This window comes from Pteropus medius, unplaced genomic scaffold (assembly GCF_902729225.1).
Source record: "Pteropus medius unplaced genomic scaffold, Ma_sr-lr_union100, whole genome shotgun sequence".
NCBI classification, from domain to species: domain Eukaryota; kingdom Metazoa; phylum Chordata; class Mammalia; order Chiroptera; family Pteropodidae; genus Pteropus; species Pteropus medius.
Genome location: NW_024349800.1, coordinates 62,061,127 through 62,087,685, shown reverse-complemented (window position 1 = coordinate 62,087,685; position 26,559 = coordinate 62,061,127). Strand labels below are relative to the sequence as shown.

The 26,559-nt window shown below is 42.8% G+C and overlaps 1 protein-coding gene across 1 annotated transcript; it reads left to right on the top strand.

The window, feature by feature from the left end:
- On the top strand, positions 1–21,261 carry POU2AF1 (POU class 2 homeobox associating factor 1). Its single transcript, XM_039887868.1, has 5 exons — positions 1–219; positions 17,261–17,391; positions 17,833–17,875; positions 17,960–18,225; positions 20,884–21,261. Exons 1-5 carry the CDS (start codon positions 204–206, stop codon positions 21,196–21,198), a joined length of 771 nt encoding a protein of 256 aa, XP_039743802.1. The 5' UTR covers positions 1–203; the 3' UTR covers positions 21,199–21,261.
- Positions 21,262–26,559: the final 5,298 nt, after the last annotated feature.

Sequence of the window (26,559 nt, the reverse complement as noted above, 5' to 3'; positions counted from 1 at the left end):
TGAAGAAAAAGTGCACGGTGCCTGAGGTGGGAGGATGTGATGACGCTGTGCCTCTGCGCAGCGGGAACTTGGGTCTTTAAAAAGCTGAGGAAACTGCCTCTGAGCAGGCAGTGGCTACACTGGAGGAAAGCACACCCAGGTCTCACATTAAAGAAGCCAAACTGTCTGCTTCAAAGAGAAAAGGCAACATCCTGTCACAGGCCATGCTCTGGCAAAAATGTAAGTGGTTTGGCTGCGGCTGTCAGAGCCATGTAAGCATGGGTAGGGGTTGGGGGTTCACCGGTTAGCCTGTAGTCGGAGAGTTGGTGGTGGTCATGGGGGCAACAGGGGTCTGGGTTCTGAGTCAGGGGAGCAGGGAGGATTGAGGTGGGTGAGAGAGAGCCTGGTGGAGAAACCAGCCTGTCAGAGGTGATGCTGATTTTCCAGGCTGGAGGGGAACGAACTACTGTTCCAAGGTGGGACAGCTCATCGTACCTCCTCTGCTGTGCATGAATCACCGTGATGAAGAAAGGGCAATTTATGATTCACAAAACAAAAGCCAAATGTTATATTGGTTTGGGGCTGGGAGGGGAAAACTGTGGAGTTCTTATATGACTTTATTTTATAAACAGCTACTCTTTAGCACATGGTTCAATTCTGTGGGCCTGTTTCTCTCTGAATTACTTAGCTTTCTGCCAAAGGCGTGATTTGTTTCCGCGAATTCACTGGGACAGTGTGTAACGTTGGCTTTGTAGAGCAAGTCTTCACCCGCTTCACTGTCTTGCCTCTTGTCATCCTTCTTCCCATCCTGTGGCAAGGCTCGTGCGTCCCTGTGCAAAGGGGCAGCAGGTTTTTCTTTGACCTTAATGTTTATCCCTGCAGTTGGATGGAACACTGTGAACTTTATTTTCCATTATGTGGGACTGAACAGAGACTTGCGTTACTAATAATTAAAATCATACAAAGATTATCTACAATATTCCTTTATCAAAATAAAGTCAACTCAATGGTCTCATGAGAATTGAACCTTGTTACTCTGTAGTTCCTCAAAAAAGAAATATTACCAAAAAATCGCTGTCTTTTCAAAGGTGCTTAGGTCTTTAAAATGCCTTTTAATGAATTTAGTACATCTTACCTCGAGCGAACTTGGTATAAGAGAATCTAGCTTTACACAAAAAGATAAATTAGGAAGTGTATTTATTTTACAAAAAAGATATTCTGTTGGAGCCTTAAGGTTCTCAAAACATACCTTCATTGATTAAAACATAACCTACAGTCTCTTTATCATCAATTCACTGTTTCTTTATTTCTTGGGTAAATTCTCTGGCATTGAGCTGGTTAACATGTAATATGGAGGAGTAATTTCAAAATTTTTCAGATGGCGAAGTCTCATAATTGTTTGATACTGGCAAGATGCAATTGTTTTAAATAAAAAGAAATGAATCCTAATTTGGGTTTGAGAGTTATGGAATCCTCCCAAGACTATTAGAGATATTCTCGTATGGGGGGTGCGCGACTGCTACCTGAAAGATAGAGCACGACCCTAACCTGCAGGGGCAAGGGCAAGCAGCCCCATGGGAGTACCCTGTGGTCGAGGGCAGGTGGGCATTAGTGTCTTTGCTGAGAGCTGCTGCATGTCCATATGACCTTAGAACTGAATCAGTGGGTTTTATGTGAGCCCCTGGAGGGATTTCTGCTTACTCAGAGAGAGTCACTCTCCTTTTATTTTTATTAGGTTTCTCATATGTAAAATGGGGTAAGATAATATCCAGTCTGCAGAGCTCCCAATAGCGAAATGCCACTGAAATGATGTTGATTTCTCTGGTTTTGTTTTAGTATCTGAGACATGGTTTGTTTCCCTGTGTTCATATTCTCCCTTCTTGGTTATACACTACATTTTTTTCCCTTTAATTCCTTCTAAGAGACTAGAATTTTTTAAAAAGAGGATGCTGGAAGCATGTTCCCTGATCACACTCTTGGAGTTCAAATCAGGCGCAGCAAAACTTCATCCTCAGAGAGGCTACATTGTAAGCTTGTCAGTGGAATAACTGGGGTGAACAGTTCTACGTGTTCAGATGCACACAACCAAAATTCTCTTTAATTGTCCTTGGCACCTTACAGGAATGTAGGAAAGGCCCTGGGCACTGGACCTGTCCCTGGATCCTGGATCCAACCAAGTAAGACCGTTGTCTAGGGCACCGAGGGCATCTGGTGACTAAACCCTGTGGGAAAACCAGTAAAAACAGGGCAGCACCATCAACCCACTTAGAATCACCTGATGGAAGGGCAGGGTTTGAAATCAGACACCAAGAGTGCTGAAAAGGCACTTTCTTTTTTCAGAAAACACCCTCAAGGCATGAGCTGAAATGACTGTACTATGGGGTTCTGGAAAGGGTTAAGAAAACATTCACTTCGTAAATGTTGCCTCCTTACTACCTGGCCCATGACCCTCCTTTGTGGACTAAATGTGAACATGGGCTTTGGTTCAGATCAGCTCAGACTTGCTGGCACACAGAGTGGAAATCTTCAAGCTCCACCATGGATTTGAGATTTGCTTGACTGATCAATTGGATAAAGAAGTCATTCCCCCTTCAGATCCTCCCCCTGGCTTTTGTGCTTGGTCCCGCAGGTCCTATCCCGTGTGGATGTGAAGTTCTAACATCCACCGCAGAGAGAAGCCCTGTTTAGGCCTATAAATAACAGTGCCGTAGAAACAGTAGGAGCGATGGAGTGAGCAAGACTGGGTTTCAAAGCTGGCTCTGCACCTTAATTATTTAACCTTATATTTTTAAAAATCTGGAAAATGGAAGCTCTAATGCCTGCCTTACGAGGTTTTTGTCAGAGCTAAAGCAGAGAATGTAGGTAAAGGGTTGTGAAGACTACTGATAAGTAACGATAGTGATGAGAGAGCACTCTCACCTTCCGTGAGCCCATCGTGTGTGATCGAATTGATGCCAAATTCTTTCCCGTCTATCCTTTTCCACACTTTAATTAGAAAAGTTAAAAAGGTACAATCACAATATTCTGGAGTGATATGATCTTACGAACAGTTTCCCAAGGGTCTAAATCAGGGGTCAGAGTGCCAAGTCAGTCCTGGCAGTGGTTTTTGTGAGTACTATTTTATAGGAGCACAGCCACATCTGTTCATTTACATATTGTCCGGGGCTGCTTTTGCTACAACAGAAGACTCAAGTAGTTGCCACAGAGACCATATGGACTGCAAAACCTAAATTATTTACTATCTGGCCCTTTATAGAAAATGTTTGCCAACCTCTGTTCTGACATGATTTGGGTGGTACCTTGGATATGCATTTCCTTAGGTCACTCAGTGTCCTGAGTTTGCACAATGCCACCACCAATGGAGATTAGGTTTACAGTCAATTGATTAAATGATTTGCACAATGCTGAAATTAGATTTGGTTGACTTCTTTTTTAAAAGCAACAGAACCGTGTATAATAAACTCAACTCTACTTGCTAGAAAATGAATGAACTGAACGACTGCTTTTTACTGTTGTACTTGTGTCAGGGAAAGATCTACATGATAAGGAAAGGCAGGCCTGACTGATTTTCTTTGAATCGGCTGGTTGTCTTGATGTTCCATTGACTTGGCCTTGGCATTTCTTTGCTGTAGCGCCCAAGGAGGCATCTTAGGAACAGGAAATAGTTATTATCAAATTGTTATGGCACAGATGGGCCTTGTTTTCAGACAACTCGAACAAAGCAGAGGTTCACCAGACAGATAAATTAGGGTCTCAAATTCTCAATACAGAACTCTGGATTTACTTCAGGGTTCCACTTAATGGCCAACTTTTTTAGGGCAGTTAAAAATGCAGTTAACGAAATGGAAAACTTATACATGTAATTTTTAGAACTCTATCTCCTGCATAACTACAGACGAACATAATGAGAAGAAATTTAGGGCCGTGGACCGCCTCTAATGTTTCTCTTCTGTGTTACCACTTTTGCTTATTTAATGAACCTAATAAGCGCTTTTACTTCCTACCTTGTTTATCTGTTGGTTCAGTGGTTCTTGCTGATAAGAACAAGTAGGATCCAAAAGACAGGAATTCACATGCAAAGAAGGACCTGAAGTAAGTGACACACATGAATTGGTAAAGTAGCAGATGATTTGTTCCGTGGGTACTTTACTTTCTTCTCTCTATATTTACTAAAGAAAAAATGCAACTTTGTTCCCCTCTACACCTAGAAAGTTTCTGAGTCAGAGGTTTTGGAAGCTCTCTTCCAATTCAAAGCTGCAAATCTGTTCTGTTGTAAAGAATAAAAAAGAAACTAGATTGTCTATGCTTATTAGCTAAATAGCTGGACATTTAATTCACTTAGAAGTCCTGTAAAATTTTGCTTTTAAATTTTTTCAAAGTAAAGGTGTTAGGTTTTATATTTTTCCTCTTGACTTTTCTGAAGTTGTTTATTTTCTCACAAAATAAAAATGTCCATCAATTTCTCCCTTTGGGCCAACCAAACCAAAGTTGGCTAATTAATAATGATCATTAACATAATTTTCACCTTTATGAAATACTTAGTAACATTCTAGTTTTCTCATTATTGTAAGATAACTGCTTGATAAGAATGGGCCTGCCTGAGATGGCGAGGCCCTCTCTGAAACCCTGTGGCCCCGATTGTGTGATGCCGTGGACAAGGCACTGTTCTTCCAGGCAGGAGACATGGATTCTATTTTCCAATTCATGGGAAATTAAGTGTGGGGCCTTAGGCAAGCCAGCTAACCACTCTGGGGCTCAAGTGTGTCAGCCATAAAATGGGACTTGCCTTTTCCCGGCTCAGGGCAAGGAGATTGAACTTATTGAAATCCTTTCCCAGCTCTAATTGTTGAGCTTAGTGTTTATAAAAAAGACATACACGTTTTCAAACACGCATCCTTAGTTTAACAGAAGGGACACTTGCATCTGTTCAGAGCAGTGTTTTTAAATCTTGGCTGCGCATTGGAATGCTCTAGGAGACAAGAAATACTGATATGCTGGTCCTAACCCTGCGGTTCTCATCAAATTGCCCCGGGCGATATAGTTTCAAATGCTTCCCAGTTGATTCTAATTTGCAGTCAATGTGAGAACTACTGACCTGGAGATTGAAATTGATGGCTTCTAATATATTTTTGGACATTACACTACTATCGGCAGAATGTGTTCAATCCTTTTCTTAGGTATAAATATCAGCTATGGGGCATCGAGCACTTATTTGGTGCCTGCTATGCTGTGTGCCAGGCGTTCTGCTGGATCAATTTGGATTACACTGGGCTGCTAGTGAAGATATCTGAAACAACACGAATTTAAATAAGACAGTGCTATAAAGTCTCTCACACAAAAGACGTCCATAGCATGTTGTGCAGGACTATATGGAGCCTCCACACTGCCCACAACATTCAGGCTACTTTTGTCTTTCTGGTCTGTTGTCCTTGGCATGTGGTTTTTGTCCTCAAGATTGCTTCATAGTTGCCACTATAGCTCCAGCTATCACATCTCTATTTTGGACAAGTAAGAAGAACAGGGAAAGGCAAAAAACCATGCCCCTCTATCATAGCCCCTCCCCACGAACACACAACTTTTGCTGACATCTTATGGCCACATCTATCTGCAAGGGACAGTAGTGTAATTGTTCAGCTGGACACATTCCCACCATGATAATGCAGGGGTTGTTAGTAAGGAAGGAAAGGGCCAGTGTTGGGTGTGGCAAATGTCGGTCTTTGCCACAGTTTGAAAGTATGATCTCATCTAATCCTAATAAAAACTTCATGAGGTAGATTCTGTTTCAAGCTCCATTTCATAGATGAGAAAACTGAAGCTTAAAGGTCATGTTAGTAATTCACCCACACAGCTAAAGGCATCTGAACTAGACCCTGAATATTGTCTTGCTGTGCTGTCCTGTCTCACTCACGGGGCTTAGGAGGATGTCCTAGACAAAAGACCAATGGCAAAACGAAATGCACCAGCTGGAAGATGTCTGTTTATCCCTCGAAACCTTATTTTTTTGGGGGGTGGGGAAGATGTTTTCATTATACATGAACAAAGAAGGGCTAAATCAAGATATGTAAAGAATGCTTTCAAATCAGTAAGAAATTTAAGTTATAATCAATTACAAATCAGTAAGATGATCTAATAAAAAATTGCAAGAAATTTGAAAAGATGCTTGACAAAATGGGTAATAATTATATGAAGTTATATTAGAATCAGTAAAATGGGAAATGAAACTTGTCAATACTGATCATTTGCTTCAAACATTTTAGAAAACATTGGCATTTTCAACTAAATTTTAACATATTTAATCTGGCAATATATAGCATAAATGCATTAGTGTATATAAGAATATGCATGTAGAAGAATATTTATAGCATTATTAATCACAATAGCCACAAACTAGTAACCACACAAATATTGATCTATTCCACATGATAAATCCCTGGAACAATAAAAATGTTAAACCATAACTCCATGTAGTAAGATAAATGAATCCAACAATTTGAGCCAAATAATACAAATGTAAGCAATTATTTACTGGGTTATTATATTTATGTAAAGTTTAAAAATAAAAAAAAACTAATATACAATGTTAGAAACCATAATACTTTTAAACTTTGTAGAAGAGAGAGAGAGAGAGAATGTTTGGGAGGGAATATGAGGAAAACATCTGGGATTCTCAATATTCTGTTCTTTGAACTATTTATCTAGTTAATAATAATTTATTAAATTCCATATATATTTTAATGCACTTTTTAATGTATATGTTCTACATTGATACAATAAAATTTTTAAAAGGATGTTTGATTCAGTTTAGAATAAAGAAAAATGGAAACAAATGTTCTTCGGTATGTTGGAAATTTTATTTTTGATGCATGTGTTTCAGCTTACTTATTGAAGGAAATAAGGTCTTTGCTTTGCTGCTATACCTCTTCCACTCGGTTCTCTGCAGATATTTCAGCTGCAATGGAGGGCAAAAAAGGGAGAGAGCCTGACCGAAATAACTCAGCCCACCTGTTTTCTGAGCAGCGCTAATGGAGAATACTGTGTTGGCAGCTTGTGCTGGGAGCCAAGGCTGTGTGTCAGTAGCACTCCCTTTATTCTGAACTGTCTAGACTTCAGAAGAGTCAGGGTATCTCTGTGTGTGTGTTTGTGTGTGTGTGTGTTTGTGTGTGTGTGTGTTTGTGTGTGTTTGTGTGTGTGTGTGTGGAAAGTCAGGGATAGACAGTAGGGTTTAATTTTGAATTAGAGAGTGCTATCTCTGTTCTTTCTTTGCTTTAGTGGTTTTAAGTTGGCCTCTGGGGAAGACCTATCTGAGTTTGAATCCTAGATTTATGCCTCGCTGCTGGTAAGTAGCTGGCAAGTCCCTTTGCCTCACTCTCCTGCCATTTCCTCATGTACACAATGGAAATGCGGTTCTTACTTCATAGGGTTGTGGTGGGTGTTTACTACTGTGCTTGGCATTAAGTCAACATTCAAATATTAGTTACTATTACTATTTTTCTATTCTCTCTCACTTTGCCTCTGAGGACAAAGTTTACACAGCTAATTCTAGATTACAATTTGTGTGACCTCTGAGTTTGTGAAATGGCAGGACACGTATTTCCAGACTTGTAACTCATAGTGAGGTTAGCGATCAGGGCTAATGCAGACGGTTAAGCTGGCCATTCTGCGACCAGACTTGGAACTTAGGCCATAATTACCTACCAGCCTCGTAAGGTGGGATGGCGATAGGCTTGTACTAACTGGTAAACTTGTGTTCTTTTTTTTTTTAATTCGCACGATTGAACTCAGGTGTTTATAATCTAGCTGTGAGGAGGATGACACTTGAGTATGCAAGAAATAGCACAAATGATACCGAAAACTGAAACAGCAATGTGCTGCCTCCTTTTCTTAGCACTGGTTTCATTAGTATCACTTTCTGGGAAGGAGCAGGTAGCCAAAGATTTATAAACCAGAGTCATTCTCAGGCCAGGTGTTGGGACCAAAAAGGATTTGATGACACTTAAGAAAAGCTGAATCACTTTTTAATCCTCTTAAAGGAATCGTAATTTAATTGGAAGAGAGGAAGTGTCATAACTTTCCAGGACTTAGAAATGCTGGGGAGATGGAGAGGAAAGGAAAAAAGAGAGGCAAGAGTGTTGAAAATAGAGCAACTTTTAATGCTGGATGAAAGCAATACCAACTTGGGAAAGAAAAGTGTAGACGGAAAATCAGCCATTCACTTTTCATCTCGTGCATGTATGGCATCCATCCAATGATGGAATTATTTCTAAATAAAGAATTCAAGTAATAAAATAAATTGTCTTCAGCAGGAGGGAAGGGAAGATGGAATTAAGGAAGGTGTCATGGGGCATATGGCACTAGATGTGAAGCCTCAACAATAAATGATAATCAGGCTTTTCGCTTAGATACCGGGGTGAAGAGGCATCTTAGGACATAAAATATGAGCATCGGGAAGAAAATCCAAGGGTATATAGGCTGATGCCACAACATTTTTGTCACAAATTCCTTTATTCAATCAAAATTTACTGCAGAACTCCAATACAAAGATAAAAATGGAGCAGTTTTGCGGGGAGAGTTCTGATTGCTCAGCCGCTCTCATAGCGCTCTGCTTCCTTCCCTTTACTAGCAAATGCAGGCACCTTCGGTGTATTCCAGGGCCCTTTAAATCACGGCTTGACAGCCCTGACCCAGACCGATCCGCCATTACTTCAGCAAGATCCCTGACAACTTGTCACAAGTCCGTGGTTTCTTCTAGGGTAAGGGCCTCATTCCTAGAGGAGAGTGAATTGCTGTGAAGCATGTGGTATTGTTTTCCATGAAGCTTTGAAGCTGTGAAGGCCATGTTATTGGCCTATGTGGGTATCTTGTGAATTAGGAGGGGGGTACATTTCTCAAGACTGACCCAATGATTTCTTTCCCAGGCTTGATATTCTTACAACTTCTTTAGTGTCCTTCACAAGGGAATCCACCCACATCATGGGGTCATTTGTTAGTAAACCAGAGGCTTAGCAGAAAAGCTCATCTTGACTGGCAGTTATATCTCAAATCATGAATCAATGATCAGGGCTACCTGCAGTCATGTAGGGTGTACCCCAGGCTACCACAAGCCTTGGGGCTTTGGTAGTTTGGTTGGACGCAAAATGTACAGTAGACGCTGGGTTTGAAGAGCGCTTCCTCCAAGGAAGTGATTCATACCTGAGGGTCTTAGGAAAAGTTTATTTCTTCTGTAAGACTCTCTTTAGTGTTGAAAATTCCAAACTAGATCTTGCTTAAATCAAGGCACAAATGACTGGATTTTCTCTCCTCTCATTGACTAACCATAGGTTTTTCCTGTCTAAGATCAGACAGGCAACACTAGATTCAGGCTCTGGGTCATGATCTAATAAGGGAAGAGGTATCAGTCTTCTCTACTTCACCTCCTCACTCAGGTGCTGCCTTGCCAAAGAACTGGGGTGGGTGCCTTGTGTTGTCTCACCCTCTGACACAGTGTTGTGCTCTCAGTGTGGGCCTTTCCTCCCCACTTTTGATGTCTGTTGCTTTCGATAAAGTTGATGCAATGCCCAACATGTCAGCCAGAAGCCGACCTTTTCTAAAAAGGTGATAAAAGTCCCCTCTCCGACCACCAAAGAGCTCTCTCACATTTCTATCTCATATGTGATATGTGATCCTAAGTTCCCAGTTTTTTTAAGAAGTGTCCATGACTATGGCCTCAACCATGGCTGTGTCCCTGTCCTTTTGGAGATACATACAGGTTCTCCGAGGGGCCACACCTGATAACAGGACAAGAGTATGCCGTCTTACTTTGTCTGCCACTCAAAAATCTCCAGAAATCTTTTTAAAAACTTAAATCTGCCACAAACCTGATCTGTGGGCTTCTAAGGAAAGAAGTCCTGCTCAGCTCATGGTATCTTTATAAGAGGCCAGTACTAGGATTTTGATGTCTCCTGTCTAGGCTTGTTCTATTTGCAAGTGAAGTATTTGACCAGTTTCTCTACAGCATCATTGGCTTCCCTGACTCCTAAACAGGGCTGTCCTACTGCTTGGGGATACCAGGCCCAGGTGTCTGAGGAATGACTTCCAGGAGCACGGTGAAGTCAGGCTGAGATGGGCCTTGCTGGCAGCAGAGAGCTCTGAGTGTACTGAAGATAGAGACCTTCAGTATCAGGATGCAATAGGATGGGAGCAAGTTAGGGTCACTATACCAGGGATACTTCTCTGATAAGTCATGGGCCACAGATTGTTGGCTGAGATCGAAGGAGAATCAGCCATTTGTTGAGCACCTATTACGTACTGGGTGTTTAACTGCTAATTTTATACATTCCTCATGATAATCTCATGAGTTGGATATTATTCTCATTTTGCAAATGGGAAAACTGAGGCACATACAGGTTAAGTGATATGCAGTGATAAGCTATGTAGTAGCCTATCTAAACTAGGTCTGCTTGAGTCTCAGGCTACACCATACCACTTCTCAATGCCAGAGATTTTAGGGTTTTATTAGATGGCTCTGATTCAACTGAGATTAGTGGTAGTCTGACTCAAAAGCCCCTGTAAATTTGAATCTTGAGGTATTATATTTGAGACTCAGTATAGCCGCGGTCCTCAACCTCTTTGGCGTCAGGGACCGGTGCTCCTAAGAGAATCTAATGCCTGATGATCTGAGGTGGAGCTGAGGCAATGATGCTAGCACTGGAGAGTGGCTGTAAACACAGATGAAGCTTGGCTCACTCACCTGTCGCTCACCTCCTGCTGTGTGGCTCTGGTTCCTAACAGGCCACTGAGGCCTGGGGGTTGGGGACCCCTGCAGTATAGAACCTCTAAAGGCAGCTGATTTCTATCTTAGAATCTGAGTTCCTAGGACCAATCTTCCTCTAGTGCGCTGATCAGCCAAGAGAGAATAGGACCAGCTGGGGAAACATCTTGAAGTTCATTTAGGGTCTGAAGGCTGGGGAAGGACCTTGAACATCTGGGGCTATTTTGTATGTCTTGGGCAAGGCTTACATTCATGGTGTGGGCTAAGCCTGACCCCAGAGCAGTCTGTCTGCATTGGAGACAGAACAATTACGTGTCTTGCCACTTTCTTCTTTATAGACTGGGGCCCCCAGTTTGCTGCTCATTCAAGCTCTACTGAATCAAGTGGAGGTGGAAACCAGTCAACAGGCCAGAACTTTAACTAGGAGGCAAATGCAGTCCTGTCACGGTTTTTAATTCTAGGTTTGCTCACACAATTATCTATATACCCCACTAAACTAGACTGTAAGCTCCATGATGGCAGGGACGGGGCTTACTCTGCTCAGCAAGTACTTGTCCAGTGAATGCTCTGGCAGAGGTCTCCCAGTCTTACCCCCACCCTGGGACACGGCATATCTGAGATGGGAGCCCTTTCTGCTCTGGTGACCCCAGTTTCTGTAAAAGGCGGGCAGATGCAGCTGGTTTCTCAGGTGGACCTATCCACTGTCATTTCAGTCGAAAATACCAAAAATAAAACTTTGCGGGGAATTGTCTAGGTCTCTCAGTTCTCGTCACTCCTCATGTGAGCAGACTGCTGGTAAACTTCTCATGGACTTTTCTCTCCTCTCTCGGCTGGGAAACATCCTTTCTTGGGGGAACCGGTCATCAAGGGAGACTGAATCAGGGTGGTCCAAGCCAAGACTCCAACTGGAGGAAGGAGAGTTAGAATAGAGATTTCCTGACATATTAAAACGTCATGACTTACTCCTCTTTGGCTGTCCCAGCAGCCTTACAAGCAAGATCAAACTGTAATTCAGTTGAGATTCCACTTTCTCACATCTTTTTAACTCCTTCTTTAAAGCCACCTTTTTGTCTATGTATTTTTCCTCTTTGCCCTGGGGGTTATCCAGATTGCTGGAATATCTGAGTGACTTGTTGATATTTCCTGGCTGCAGGGGTCTCTCAGTTCAAACATTAGTGAATAGAAAGACCACATTTACATGCATATGGGATCTCTTTGTTGGCCTATGTTAAAAAAGAAAAAAGTAAACTGCAATCTAGTGTAAATTGTGTGGGGAGGGGGGAAGGTTGGGGGGTGGGGCTTTCTGTAGCGTGTCAAGTCCAATTTTGGCCAAAGCCCAAGTTCTTTCTTCCTGTTTGGAAAATAATCAGCCATTGTCCATGAATGGAAAGAATAAATTTGAAAACTTTGACCCTCAGACCTTCACTATAAGAAGAACACTCACATTAACATTTCACCTAAGGATGTGAATAATCCTTTAGCTGACCTGAGTTAAGGTTAATTCTCTTAGGCCGAGAACACAAACAAGTTACTTTACATTAAAGTTGAAAAGTGTCAGCAACTTTTCTGACTTTGTTTTCAGTTAGAAGCTAGGGCAAGTTTGTCAGCTTTAGGCTTGAATTCCTATTGTTCAATTATTTGCTTTTGGTTTTGCTACAGGTAAAGAGAAAATTATTTGTATTTCTCCTTAGTGAGTCTTTTTTTTTTTTTAACAATACTGAAGATTCAGCAGCAAAAGAGAATAATATTTACTGTGGTTACTTGGAATGATTAATAGTGTTTCACGTGTCCTTCTGGGTAAGGAGGATTTGTCTTTTAAAATGGCTTTGTGTAGCTGTAGCCTTGAGGTTCAACTAGTCAGTTGTAAATGGAAAGTATTTCCAGAGAGCTAGGCTGTCAAGATGGGCGGAATGGATTCCTCTTCCTGGTTCCCTGGCATGTAACTGTGGGCTTACCCTGAATCCTACCTAGCTCTTAGAGCAGCAGTCTCAACTGGTGTCCAACTTACCGCCTGGCTCTGGTGGCTCTTGGGAAACCTGTAACAGGACACTGGGAGGAGAGCATCTCAAAGGCTGCTCTAGGAAACACCTGTCTGAAGAGAGCTCTCTTAAAGCTGCCCAGAGGAGAAGCTGCAACAATCAATGCCTGGGTGTTGGCTCTGCTGGAAGCCATTAGGAGGGAACTGCCTCTTTAGCTGAGTAGCTTCCTCACTTTGGCAGGAATGTGGTTTGCATGGGGTCATTAAGTAAACAAGTGCTGACAATTTTGCATATTTCCTCAGTGGTATTTATTATATCTTCATCAAGGCTCTGGAGGGCCATGTTTATTTAAATCAGTAGAATCTACATGTTCCCTAAGCCTGGTGCAAAGCAAGCACAACGAACATCTACATGCAGCCCAAGCTCTCTTTCTGAGGTGACCATTCAGCTGAAAGCTGTAATGCTCTGTGCCCTCCAGCGGAACAGCAGCTGCGGGACTCTTATTTTTGTGATGTGGAGCATGTCTGGGTATGTGGCAGGGGGAACTGAAATGTCCTTTGCTGACTTTTTATACCTTCAGATTTTTTTTGTTGCTCTTTTTGGAAAAGGGAAGCCCTCATTGGGGCTGAATTCATGGTTTTCTGTAAATGAGTTTTTTTTTTTTCCCCCCCAAACTCCGCTGGTGACTGATTTCCAGTGGTGGAAAGGCAATGTGGCTGAACTTCTCAGCCTGAAAAAGGAGAGTCCCGATGAGGGCCAAGAGGCTCATGCTTAAGTGAAAAGATTTTTCTCAGTGGCGGATACCTGGATACCCACAGGAAACTTAAAGGGCCTTCAGAACACAGGATAAATTATGAAAAAGCTTCTGGCTTTGAGAGTGTGCTACCTGGAATTTGATCAGGGGCAACTCTACTTTGGGTAATTGGACTTTCCTCTTGTGTGTATTATTATTTCAAACTCCTGTTTTGTTTTCTCTAGCTCTTTTCCTCTTCCACATTTGTATGTGGGCTCCTTTCTCATGTTGGTGTCAGTAGGGAATACAGTGTTTACTGTTGAATTAGAAATGCTTATTGTTGTTCCACAAAGTTTGGTGTAAAAGGTATCAACTGCAAGTTTTCACCTTGCAAATGAACTTGGCCACTGAGATCCTGTGGGAATTGTCTTGAGGCTTCAGATTCTGATATTTCACAGTCACTTTGCAAAGATACTATCAGAAGCACCCTCATTCTTGCCTACTCACCTGGAGTTAGTTATAGGATTCTTTGGCAGCTGCTGGTAGACTCATGGGTGGGCAGTCGGGAGATCCTTGGGCGCTGTGGGAGTTTTGTGACTGCAGCAGGTTCTGCTCGCCATATGGTGGTTGTGCCAGGGCATACCTGTTGACACTGTGGGTTCCAAGGAAGTCCAGACATCAGAGGGTGATACTCTCTGCTCATAGCACCTCCCCCAAAGCCCTCTTTGTTCATTGATTCAAAAACAACAGGAGGCAGGAAGCCTTTGCTTGAAAAGATCCTGGAAGTGCCCAGCTGGCCGCTTTGCAGCCAAGTGTTGGATGTGTCTACTTCCTGGGAGGGAGGGGATCGGGCGTGCTCTGGGTCCTTCCTCAGAAATGTACATGCAAATCAGAAGGGGATTAGCCATATACTTGTCTTTAATCTGATCTGAGATGTGCGCCTGTGGGATTGAGACTTTCTTATCCCCAAGTGAATTAAGAGTGACCACAGCGCTCGGACCCCCAAATAACCCTGTGCCCTGAGGTTCTCCAGAGTGTGCAATGCCTCGGCTGCACTTTGTGCCTAAGAATAGCTGGAAACCCACCTAGAGAGAAGTGTAGGTTGAGTGATATGGGTATGAACAAAGCTGGTATGACTGTGGGTGACCGTGAAAATGAGTAAGCAGAGTGTGGGAGGGAAGGTGCCCCTGATCTCTGACACGTCAGGCCACACCTGGGGTCTGTGGTCAGCACTGGACATCACCCATAATAAAGAGAAGTGGCAAGTGGAATTCGTGCAGGAGTGATTCTCCCAGAAGGAAGGTTAGAGGGATTTAAAACATGCCATTAAGAAATAGCAGAAGGAAAGGGATATTTGTTCAAACTCTACAGGGAACTGGTATCTGTCTTCAGATGCTGGAAAGGGCTACTACCACTACTAATGAATATATCAGCTCACATTGATTCAGTGCTTACCTGGTGCAAGCACTATCCTGAATTTACATGTAATTCTCAAGTTACCCTACAAGGTACATACCATTATGATCCTCTTTTTATATGTAAGAAGCTGTAAATGATTTATGAATTGTGAGTTTCATTAGAAGATAATGCAAGAAAAAATGGTGCTTGTTACCATGAGGCAGGTCTCATAGGAGGAAGAGCTTTCTGACATGACAGCTCTCCAGAAGAAGGCAGAAGTGGGTGGAAGGAGGGGAAGGAAAATAACATGTATCGAACAATTTACCAAATGCTGGACATGGCTTTGGGAGCTTCCCACATATTATTTTAGTTAATCCTCACAACTACTGTGTGAGACAGAAACTATTATCCCCATTTGGAGGATAATCGAGGCCCAGGGATGTTAAACAAATCGTGTGAGACTTGAGTACAGGTATTTTTGACTCTCAAGTCCATTGTCACTTTTGCATAGAACAAAGGTGTTGATGGACAGGTGGTCCTGGGGCACAGTTAACAGGCTGGCTCTCTCTGCTGTACACTCCCATTTCAGCCTGCACTCTCAAACAGTAAATGTTTTATTGCTGACTGCAAGGTGCATGTGGGCAGGGACCACACCTGTCTTATTCGGAGCTGTTTTCTTAGTTCCAAGGGATATCTGAAAAGATGAACGAATACCAGTAGAGAACCCTTGTATGACAGGGGAAGTTAAAAAGAGGATAATTAATTTCCTATCAGGATGTTGGAGGAAGTCTCTTGTATTAGATTGGGAATGAATTATCAGTGGTTCTTATCCCAGCACAGCTCCCGAATCACCTGAGAGAGTTTTATAAAATCCTGGGATTCCCAGGGCCATGTCAGATCCCCAGAATCAGACTTTCTGGGAGCAAGGCCTGAGTGTCTGTATTTTGTAACACTACTTAGCCGGGTTAGGAAGCCCCTGCAGATCGTCTGAGCTTGGGGTTCTCTGACTCCACGTGATGTGTTCCCGGGGCTCTCATACACCCCTTCTCACTTCTTGCCGCCTTCTCTGCCCGCTGAGCTTCAAGGCCAGGCCACGTGTGTGGAGGCCTGGTGCTGAGTCAGGCATGGGCTCTTATCAGCTGAGTATTTACTAAGCAAAGTTCAGCCAGGGCAGCACTGCAGATCCGGGTTTAATAGATACCCAGGCTTCCGGGCTTTTGATTCAAAGCCCAGGCGCTAGGCTCTTATCGGTGGGTGATAATGAGCTCCCCATATGGGTCCTAAGGGCCAGTGCTACATGCCACCCTAAGCTGTGGACTGTCTTGGTGGGCAGATTGTCACTGCCCAGTGATGGCTGCTTTTGGCTTGCTCTGCCGCGCCAGGAAGAGCCCTATGTTCCAGCTCCATGCTTTGGTTTCCTGGCTTTGATGATAAAAAGCTAAGAGAATCTTCTCTCAACACCAAGGCTGGACACCCTCAGACCTCAGGGCACATGGATCACCACTGGGTATTTGTCCTGTATCCTGGGAGCCATGGAGAACCTGAGAACCATTTGTTTTAGCCCATTCTAAAGGTCCAGGATATAGATACAGAGGTGAAGTATCTGACCTTGAGAAGTTTATATGCAAGTTAGGGGCATCAGAAATTTATACCAAAAAGGATAACTAATTTTTACACAGACTAAAGATTTATTTAGTCTGTGAATACTTACTCTGTATCTGATTTCATACAAAGCATATACTAAACTTCCCATTTACTATGTCGGTGATTCCTTACAACATTCTCTCAATAAATTGTACGTTAAGAAGCACAGAGAGGTGTAGTAACTTGCCTAGGATCATACAGCTAGAATGTAGCGGAGGAAAATTAGGAGGCCTATGCCATTTGACTCAGAGTCCCTGCTCTGACTGCCACTCTCCACTGCCCCCTATGATGACTACTAGCCAGGTCTGAAAGCGTCGTGTGTTTGAAAGGTAGTGGGATGAAACTACCTGTGGGCTGTAGTGGTTGGTCAAGAAGAATCAAGGGGTTAAGAAAAGTGAGAGGGAATCCTGACCATGGGACATCTCAAGTAAAGATGAGAAGGTGAGACAGGCAATGAACATGTGGAGAAGTCTAGATGGACCTTCTGGCCGCAGTCAAGGTATACGTAGTAGTGTTCATAGCGGTTGGAAAATGAGTTGAGCGCATCCTGTGGAGTACTTATAGTTCTAGACTAAGGAACTGAGCCTTAATTGTCTGGATAGAGGGGAGCCACAGAAAGCTGGGGGCAAAAGGGGTGACAATACTGAAGAAATATTCCAGAAAGTCTCCTATGGTTCTCTACGCTCCGATACAAAGGCAGACGTTTGAGGAGAGTGGACACTTTGAGGTGGAGACTTATCTGAAAAGGGAAATGAGCACCAGTGACACTGCTTTTCACAGCCACAGCTCCAGAACAAGCCCCAGCCCCACCCCGGCCATACCAGGGTGTCCGGGTGAAGGAGCCAGTGAAGGAACTGCTGAGGAGGAAACGTGGCCATGCCAGCAGCGGGGCGACGGTGGCACCTACTGCGGTGAGGGGGTCCTCTGTGGCCAGTGTGTGTGTGTGTGTGTGTGTGTGTGTGTGTGGTGGGGGCGGTGTCAGGCAGGAGTATACTTCTTTGTCCCCTGGGATACGAAGGCAAAAGGTTGCTGTGGTTATGGCTGCTGCAGAATAGACCTATGGTAGAACAGGCTGGTGGTTCCTTGAAGTAGGACAAGGACTATGAGCTGCGGTTCCCCCTGGGGAGAGGACCATGCCAGTTCCCCAAGTGCACAGCTTGCTTGCTAAATGAAAACAGGAATCCCTCATAAGTGTAGGTGGTGTTGGTTGGGATGAGGGTGGGTATTTTCTTCTAATGAAGCAGATTCTCCCCCTATTCTCTCCTGCACTGGGGCCCTCTGGGTAAGTTTCCTGCAGACAGTGAGTTGGAGATGGCGGAAAGCTAACCTTGATCTTCTCTTCTCCCCTCTAGGTGGTGCTGCCCCATCAGCCCTTGGCCACCTACACCACAGTGGGTAAGAGCTCCCCACAGCCCTGGCCTCGTCCAGGCCCCTCATCCAGGTGGCATCTCAAGCTCTATACTTTCCTTCTTTCCTCAGGTCCTTCCTGCCTTGACATGGAAGTCTCTGCCTCCACAGTGACAGAGGAGGGGGCCCTGTGTGCTGGTTGGCTCTCTCAGCCTGCCCCTGCCACCCTCCAGCCCCTGGCCCCGTGGACGCCCTATACCGAGTATGTGTCCCATGAAGCTGTCAGCTGCCCTTACTCAACTGACATGTATGTGCAGCCAGTGTGCCCCAGCTACACAGTTGTGGGGCCTTCCTCCGTGCTGACCTACGCCTCCCAGCCGCTCATCACGAACGTTACGGTATGTCACACAAAGGCAGAGCTGCACCGACCCATGCCTAGGGCACTCTTTTAGAGCCAGGACTGGTTTCCTGACCCCTGATCTTCCTTGCTTCCTTCCTGGAATAACAAGTTCATCTGAGCCCACCCCATCCTCCCAGAAGGCCTGCTCTTATTCCCATTGACTTAAAATATCGTCCACAAAGAGGGCGTATGGCTTCCCTTGTCATGCCTAATGCTTCTCCAGGTTGGGACGTTCTCCTGCTTCTCTGTCCTAGAACATCCCTGCTGCCCTGTGAGAAGTGAGTCTGGGTTAAGAGTCTACGTTTTTAGCGAATGGGGTAACCCACGAGATATGCATAGGGTCTCCTGCCAGACCCAGCCTTTCCTTTCTATTCAGATAATTTAGAGATGATTATTCACTTCACAATGGGATTTGCCAGAGATGTCTAGGCTGAGCAACAGGTGCTATGTCTTTTTAGAAAATTGTACTTTCGATGGAGTCAGACCCAGCTGCAGAGTAATTTTTTGAGTACTGTCAAATTGCCTGGGTTCAAATCCCTGCCCCTTTACTTACTTTACTAGCTGTGTGACCGTAGGCTGAGTGACTTAATTTTCCTAAGCCTCAGTGTCCTCATCTGTAAAATGGGAATATAACAAGAGAATTGGTATCAGGATCAATGGGACTCAGCCTAGCTCCTGGTCTTAGCATAGTTCCTGGCATCAGAAAACTCTCAATAAATGCTAGTTACTAAGACTGTCTCGAAGTCGGCCAACAACATTAACCAAGGGCTGCCTTCAAGTGCCAGACAGGGAAGGGAAGGCCTGCTCCCCTAGGAATGGAGGAAGGAAGATAAATAGTTTTATATACCTGTTTGACTATAGGAATGAGAATCTCTGGAGCGTTCAGAGGAGAAAAGGTTACAGCTGTGTCCAGTTTCAGTCTAAGGAAAACTAGAAGGTGGAGCTGGGGCCTCATGAGTGGTCTCAGAGCCCACCCTTGGTGGTGGAGCTTGCTTTGGTTCCCCAAGTCCCCTGGGTTTCCCTCGAGGGTCCAGTGTCACCCTGATGCAGCCGCTCTTCACGCATCATCCAGGCATGGCCCGCAGGAGCCCTCCTACCTCATGCCCACCTGGCCACCCTGTGCACCAGTTGTGGGGTTTGAGTGATGGTGGGTAGGAGGGAGGTCATTCAACACTTTGCTTAGGCAACTAACTCATTTCCATATCAGGGGGCCTGGAAAGGGGAAGAGGGGGTGGTGGCGGACTCAGTGGGTCCCAACCATTTCATCACCGAGTATTCCTTTCATTAGTTATCCTTTTATCATTTCCAACTCCTGCTTTGAAAGTTTCTGTGTATCGAACAAACTATATTTATTAAGAAATAATTTATTTGTTTTGCCATTTTGTAAATTGACTCATCAGAGCTGTTTAGAGCTACATAATTGGCACTCCTGATCAGCAGGAGATAAGACCTGTTGTGGCGATGTAAGTCTATCCCTGAGCAAAGAATTCTGAGGTTCCAGTTGACCTGCACAGATTTATGACTTGAAAATGAAGGGTTTCCATTTGGATTTTTGAAATACTGGAAATAATAAAGCCTCGTTGGGAGGACAGAAGGCTTCTGAGATCCTTTCTAGCTCCATCATTCTATAGGAAGTCATCCTCAAGCCTTGCTACTAAAATGTGGTCCCTAGACCAGCCACATTGGCATCACCTGGGATCTGATTAGGCATGCAGAATCCAGACCCCACTTCTGACCTTCTGTACTGGAACCTTTGTTGTAACAAGATCCCTGGGACATTGAAATAAACTCCCTTAAATGACTGTAATAGTATACTCTCAAAACATGGTGGCAACTGGGGAGAAATGGGACAGTGAAGCAGGGGTAGTAGAAGGAGACTTTGACCCCTCTCACATCATTCCACGCAGAGGCCTTCCTCTTCTGCCTGCTTCTTCAATGGCAGGAGATGGTAAAAATCCAGGCCCTGTCTCTCTTGCAGGCTTGACCTGGGGTTTGTAGGGTGGTCATTGTGCAAGAGGGAGATATTGTTCGTAGAACATCTGCGAGCATGACCCTGACCTTTGGAGGTCCTGCAATAGCCACAGGGGCCCAGATCAGAGATAGAGGAGGTTGAGGTCATGAAAGGTGAGTGGAGCTGTGTTCGCCCAAGGGTAGCTCAGAGTAACAAAGCTGCTTTGTGGAGCCAGGACTATGGCCACCTTTGTGACACAGCTACTATGCTATGTGACAGGCTTATTGTTTAACATGCAGTATTTTCACTGATTTTAAAATGTATATCCCCACCCCCAACACTTTAATATCTCTGAAATTGGGATGCATTTTATAGTCGATGAAATCTGGAAAAGCATCTATAATTTTGCTCAGCCCTATGATGTCAGTCCTTTTTGTAACCTATTTTACAGGTGAGAAAATAGGCTTCAGTTGGGGAAGTAGCATGAGCAAGGACATATAGCTAGTGAGTGACAGAGTCAGGGATACAGAAGTGTGTCAGGCTCTCCCTTAGAGGAGACTTTGAGTAGGTAGAGGTGGAGCCCTCTGGAGTGAGACAGTAGGAAAGGGCCTACCTGAGAGGAAATAGAGATCCCCTCGAGGACAAGGGTGGGCAATGAATACTCTAGGGCTGCTAACCCTCAGTCCTGTGTCTCCCTTATCACAGACGAGAAGCGCCACCACACCCACAATGGGACCTCAGCTGGAGGGCCCAGAGCACCAGACACCCCTCACCTACTTCCCGTGGCCTCAGCCCCTATCCACGTTGCCCACCTCTACCTTGCAGTACCAGCCTCCAGCCCCAGCCCTGCCAGGGCCGCAGTTTGTCCAGCTCCCCATCTCTATCCCCGAGCCAGTCCTTCAAGACATGGAAGACCCCAGGAGGGCCATCAATTCCCTGACCATCGACAAGCTGCTTTTGGAAGAAGAGGATAGTGATGCCTACGCACTCAACCACACGCTCTCCGTGGAAGGCTTTTAGGCCGGCGCTCACCTGAGAATTCTGTTCTCTGAAACTGGGATTGAACCTCAGATTTGTATTTGTATGGAGTAGCCATTTCATAACTACAATTTTTATCTAAAATTAGAATTGTAGACCGACATCATCCATCCTTCCTTCCTTCCTTCCTTCCTTCCTTCCTTCCTTCCTTCACCTTCCTTCCTTCCTTCCCTTCCTTCCTTCCTTCCCTTCCCTTCCCTTCCCTTCCCTTCCTTCCTTCCTTCCCTTCCCTTCCCTTCCCTTCCCTATACTCCCTCTCACCATCCCTCTGTTCCTCAATTCCTCCCTCCCTCCTTCTTTGTTTCTCTCCCTTGCTTTATCTTTTCTTCTCCCTTTCTCATTTCCCTCCATTTCTGTTCCTTTTTGGGAGGGAATTATAAGACTTTTAGAGTTAATGTTTGATGTTAAGTGTTGCATATTTGTGGCCCAGATGCTTTCATTTCTGCCACATTTTATTCCTGGAGAAGGCTCCTCCTCTGGAGTGCCCTCTACTTCATTGGAGCAGTGGCCTTGATGCGCTATCTTTATTTGGGTATCATTTTGAGGTGTATGGGGTGCCCTGTGGGAAGACTGAATCTGTCAGCACCTTCAAAGGCAGACTCAATGACAAAGTTCTTGAGCTGTCAGTTCTCACAGTTGCTCTTTTATTTGCTTTCCTCAGCACTGGCCAGATTTACAGTCTAGGCATCAGTCTCAAGGCCTGGGGCTCATCAGGGTAGTGGGTAGGGGTGGAGAAGAAGAAGGAAAATCAGAGTGGGTTGGGGCATTGTCAGAGGTATAGAGGAGGGATGGGTACATGGTGTGTGTATATGGGGTGTGCATATATGGTGGGAGGGGGAATGTAGGGAGAGGGAAAGTTTAGTTTTATGGGAGCACATGAGAGCTGAAGAATGGTTTAGCTCTACATTACTTGGTTATTAAGGAAGATAAATTTAAGAAAAGTACTGGTTCTGCTTAAAAAAATAGGTGGTTTTTCTAATATCCTTGAGAATATTTGCAAGGAAGCTGAGCTTTTATAAACAGAATGAGTGATATGTCTGTCCACTTTCTTCCCACATCCAGACCCTCTGTGGTGCTGTGTGTAGGACAAGACCCACTGAAGCTCAATGGTGACTGGATCCTTGCTTACTGCTTTCACATGTGTTTCCTTAGTGTCTTAGAAGCCTCCATGAGCCACCATTCTGTGGAGCCAAGGCCTCCTCCCCAAGCACCATCCTTCCTGGTGCTTCTAGGGCCTCAGCCAGAAGTACCATTAGGTTTCATATCAAATTTTTTTTTTTCCTGAAGAAACATCAAATATGCAGGAGCTTGGGCACAGTTATCATTGGCGCGCTTAGCTCATGACAGTGGCTGTGTGCTCTGGAACTGGCACGTCCATCTGCTAATGACATCATTGTCACGATTAGGCAGACACATTAGTTGGTGAAATCCACGTAGAAGTAATAGACTTTTCTGGAAAATGACGGCTCCTTAGACACTTTTTTTTTTTTTTGGTCATTTGAAATAAAAACTCTGGAGAAAGTTGCTTTTTTTTAAAAAAAAATTCTGCTTTGGTTTTATTTTGACCCAAATTTGTTGGTATCTACCTAAAAATCCCAATACAAATATCAAGTTATTTTTATTCAGACTTAATTTTTAGATTTAAAAGCTTAAGACAGCATTTTAGATGACTAATTTCCATCTTTGTTGCTCAGACTTTTCTGTGCTAAGTAGCCAAGGGAGAGAGGGGGGTGATTCAGGCCTGTTTGATTAAAAGTCATGGTTTTTTATAAAAAACACTATGCAAGATTTTTCAGCTTATTGTTTGAGGATTTGAGAGGATGCAGAAGCAATCTAGATAAAGGAGTATAAAATAGGCAAAAACTAACAAAGAAATAAAGTACTTTACTTATTTGCTAAAATTTAAATGTTGTCTTTTTTTTCTTGTTATCTTGAGGTAAAATATCTCGGTTTTAGTAGTTCCTCTAGGTTCCTTCTTGGTTTTTCTGCTAAGATAAAAAACATTTTCAATAAAGACTTGCTCAGACTTTTCTGTGCTGAAGTGTTTTTTTCTTATCAAATTAATCCCCTTTAGTTTGTAGTTCTGTGTCAGGCAGTGTCATTATAGTAATAAGCTTACATTAGTCTTGTTGATTTTGCAATTCGATCTGCTGCAAGGGGAAGATAAAAACAGCCCTGCGGTGCCTGCAGCCCAGTTCTCCGAAGCAGCACAAGGCCAGCAGGCTGGTCTCCAGGAAAGCAGGGATCTGAGGAGAGGAAAGAAAGCTTTTTAACCTTATTGCTTTTCCTATTAGTCATGTTGCATGAGTAACTTCTTATGATCCTGCATGTCCAGGGTTAAGTTCAACCATTGGCCTTTCCATAGCAGGCTCTTAAAGTCCATCATTCAGAACCAGGAACACGTAGCATGATACAGAATGCTACGCCCCAAGGAAGCCACCTCTTCCAGCCAGGCATCACAATGAAATGGAAATTCAAGAAGCCAGGCTCCTCCAACACCTCTCCTTGGAGTACAGAACAGCTTGAAGGGTCTCTTTCCCTGGTGATTTTCTGAGTTTACTAAGAGCTTCTAACTTACTGCCTTCATGGTTAATCTTTACTGGGTAATTATTTTTATTATTTTTTTAATCATCCACCTTATTGTTCCATATGGATTGTTTCCAGATGTTTTGGGACAATAGTACATCCATTTATATAACTCACTTTGGATTAAATAATCTAAATTATCTTTTTTGCTTATTTTCCATGTTGATCATAACCCAGAAAAAAGACATGGAAGAAGAGAAATTTGAGGTACCCTCCCCTCAGCTTTACTGAGGCTCAACTGTAGGGGAAGATCCTTTAAAATTATGAAAGAAGTGCAAACCACTTGACCTGAAACATGAAGAGGGTGGTCAGCTCAGCATAGGTTGGTGCTTTACTAGATGCTAATTCATGAGGCTGTCCATTTCCAGCATGAAATAGGGGAGCAAGGAGGAGATGAACCTGTGGTGAGATGAAGAAACTGGACATCTACTAAAGAATGAACTCATACCAAGTGGCTCAAATTCTCCCAATATTAGTCTGCGCCCATCTCCAAGTAGAAGTTTGAAGACATGTTCTAATGCTAAACATGAATTTCTTGAAATCGGAAGTCATAGATAACTTATTTTACATTAACTTATATCATTTGCGAGTCAAATATGAGGCACTCAATAATTCCTCATTGAATTGAATTGATTTCGGAGATTCCCTATTATTACATTCCATTTAGAAAATATTGACATGGATGATTGTAATTGATTATAATGACATCTCCTTTATAGACACATGATGCTTCTCAGATTTTTTTTTTTTTTCTGAATGCTTGGGTAGAAACTTTTATAAGCTGATGTTCTTAACCCATTTGTCATTTCTTCCAGGTATAGTGATGGTTGCTGTGGAAGGGCTTTAAATTTCTTTTAATTTAAAAATTTTTAATTAAAAATTTAAATGTTGGTAAGGAAACTTAAGAGATTTATTCTTTTAACACATTTTTAAGTGTACAATATACTACTGTTACCTATAGGCACAATGTTATACTTCAGATCTCTAGAACTCATTCATCTTGCATAACTGAAATGTGATACCTGTTGACTAGCATACCTCCTCCTTTCTCTCTTCCCTCTAGCCCCGGGCAACTACCATTCTATTCCTTGCTTCTATGAATTTGACTATATTAGATGCCTCATGCAAGTAGAATCATGTAGTATTTGTCCTTCTGTGACTGGCTTATTTTACTCGGTATAATGCCCTCAGTGCATAAAGAAAAATGTGGTATATACATGCAATGACATATTATTCAGCCTTAAAAAAGAAAACCCTGCAATATGTAACAACATCTGTGAACCTTGAGAAGAAGCTCATTTCTTCATTGAATGTATATTATTGAGTACCAACTCTGGGCTAGGCAGGCATCATGAATTTCTGTTTCAAGATTTCTGCTTTGAGATAGTTTTCTATCTCAGAGACTTTCTTTCTTTTTTTTTAGTATGAGTGTCCATTTTATGTATGTATACCTATTTTTTGGTAAATTTTATCCTCAAACTACTTTATAAATATATTATCCATTATAAAGTAGTCACAATAATAGAAAATTAAAAAGATGAAGTAAATAGATAATATTTTAATGAATTCATTTATTAATGGTAGAAAAATCCTTTGACCTCATTAGCCATAAATAATATTTAGGAGAAATGTTATTGAATATGTCTAATTGCTTTTAAAAATCTTTGTGATATACCAATTTGAAGATCTAGGTCTAAGTTCAAATGATTTCAGTACTTTAAACTGTTGTCATTTTTGAAAAACATGCAACGCAAAGCCATTTAGATCCAAATAAAAATAATGTATCATTAGTTGTACTGAATATAATAAAATCATTTCGAAATTCCTTTAATCAATTTTGCAAAGATTTTATTTTAAAATTTGACTAATAAATTTCCATCTTAGCTATGTCAACTAGTCTTGCAACTCACTGAATGTTTTGCCATTTTATAGTTTTAATACGTTGAGTTAAAATCACACAAATTCTTTATTTAGAGAATTGGAGAAGTTCAGCTACAACTTCTTTTTAAAAAAGCAATGTGAAGATATGAGAATTTTTATAGGTGACACACACCTATTATGGTTCTCAGCAAAAATATCACATAATGACAGGAACATTCCCAAACTAATCCACTAATCCACTTTCTAAAAGCATTATTGAAATGTTATCTTTACCTTGATAGGCCAGATTAAATGCAAACTGTGTTTATTATTTTAAAAATATCTGGAAGTAACATATTTTGGACATTCAACTTATCAACCAAAAAAGATCAACAAATATAGTATGATTATATTTGTATTTAAAATATATATATTTTTATATTTAAGTTTGACAGTTCTTTGGGGTCTTTGCCATGAGATAATCCTCGTGGTGCAAAAGAGTCTCTTACCATTATAAACAGTATATCATCTAAAGGTATTGTGCCTATAAAATTAATCACACTAATAATCATCCTGTAAACCTCAATATGTTGGAAGTGAATGAACTAAGGAGGGTACCATCATCATCACCCCTCCTCTCGTGAGTAACTTCCTCTTGTCCCTGGGGACACTCTCAGAACCAGGGGTAACACTTAACCAAGTTAGTCCACATTAGTGTGGGCAATTAGTCTCGATTTGCCTGGCATTTTCCTGGATTTAGCATTAAAAGTCTTGTGTTCCAGAAAACCCTTCAGTCAGGGTCCAACTGGGACATTAGCTTACTCCAGTCCACATATTCAATACAAGCAGATATTTCTTCGTCTCTCTCTCTCTCTCTCTCTCTTTTCCTTCCTTCCT

Coding starts and splice junctions, on each gene's coding strand:
- POU2AF1 (XM_039887868.1), top strand. Junction 17,876..17,959: donor GGCCACCTACACCACAGTGG/GTAAGAGCTCCC, acceptor TTCTTTCCTCAG/GTCCTTCCTGCCTTGACATG. Junction 18,226..20,883: donor CGCTCATCACGAACGTTACG/GTATGTCACACA, acceptor CCCTTATCACAG/ACGAGAAGCGCCACCACACC.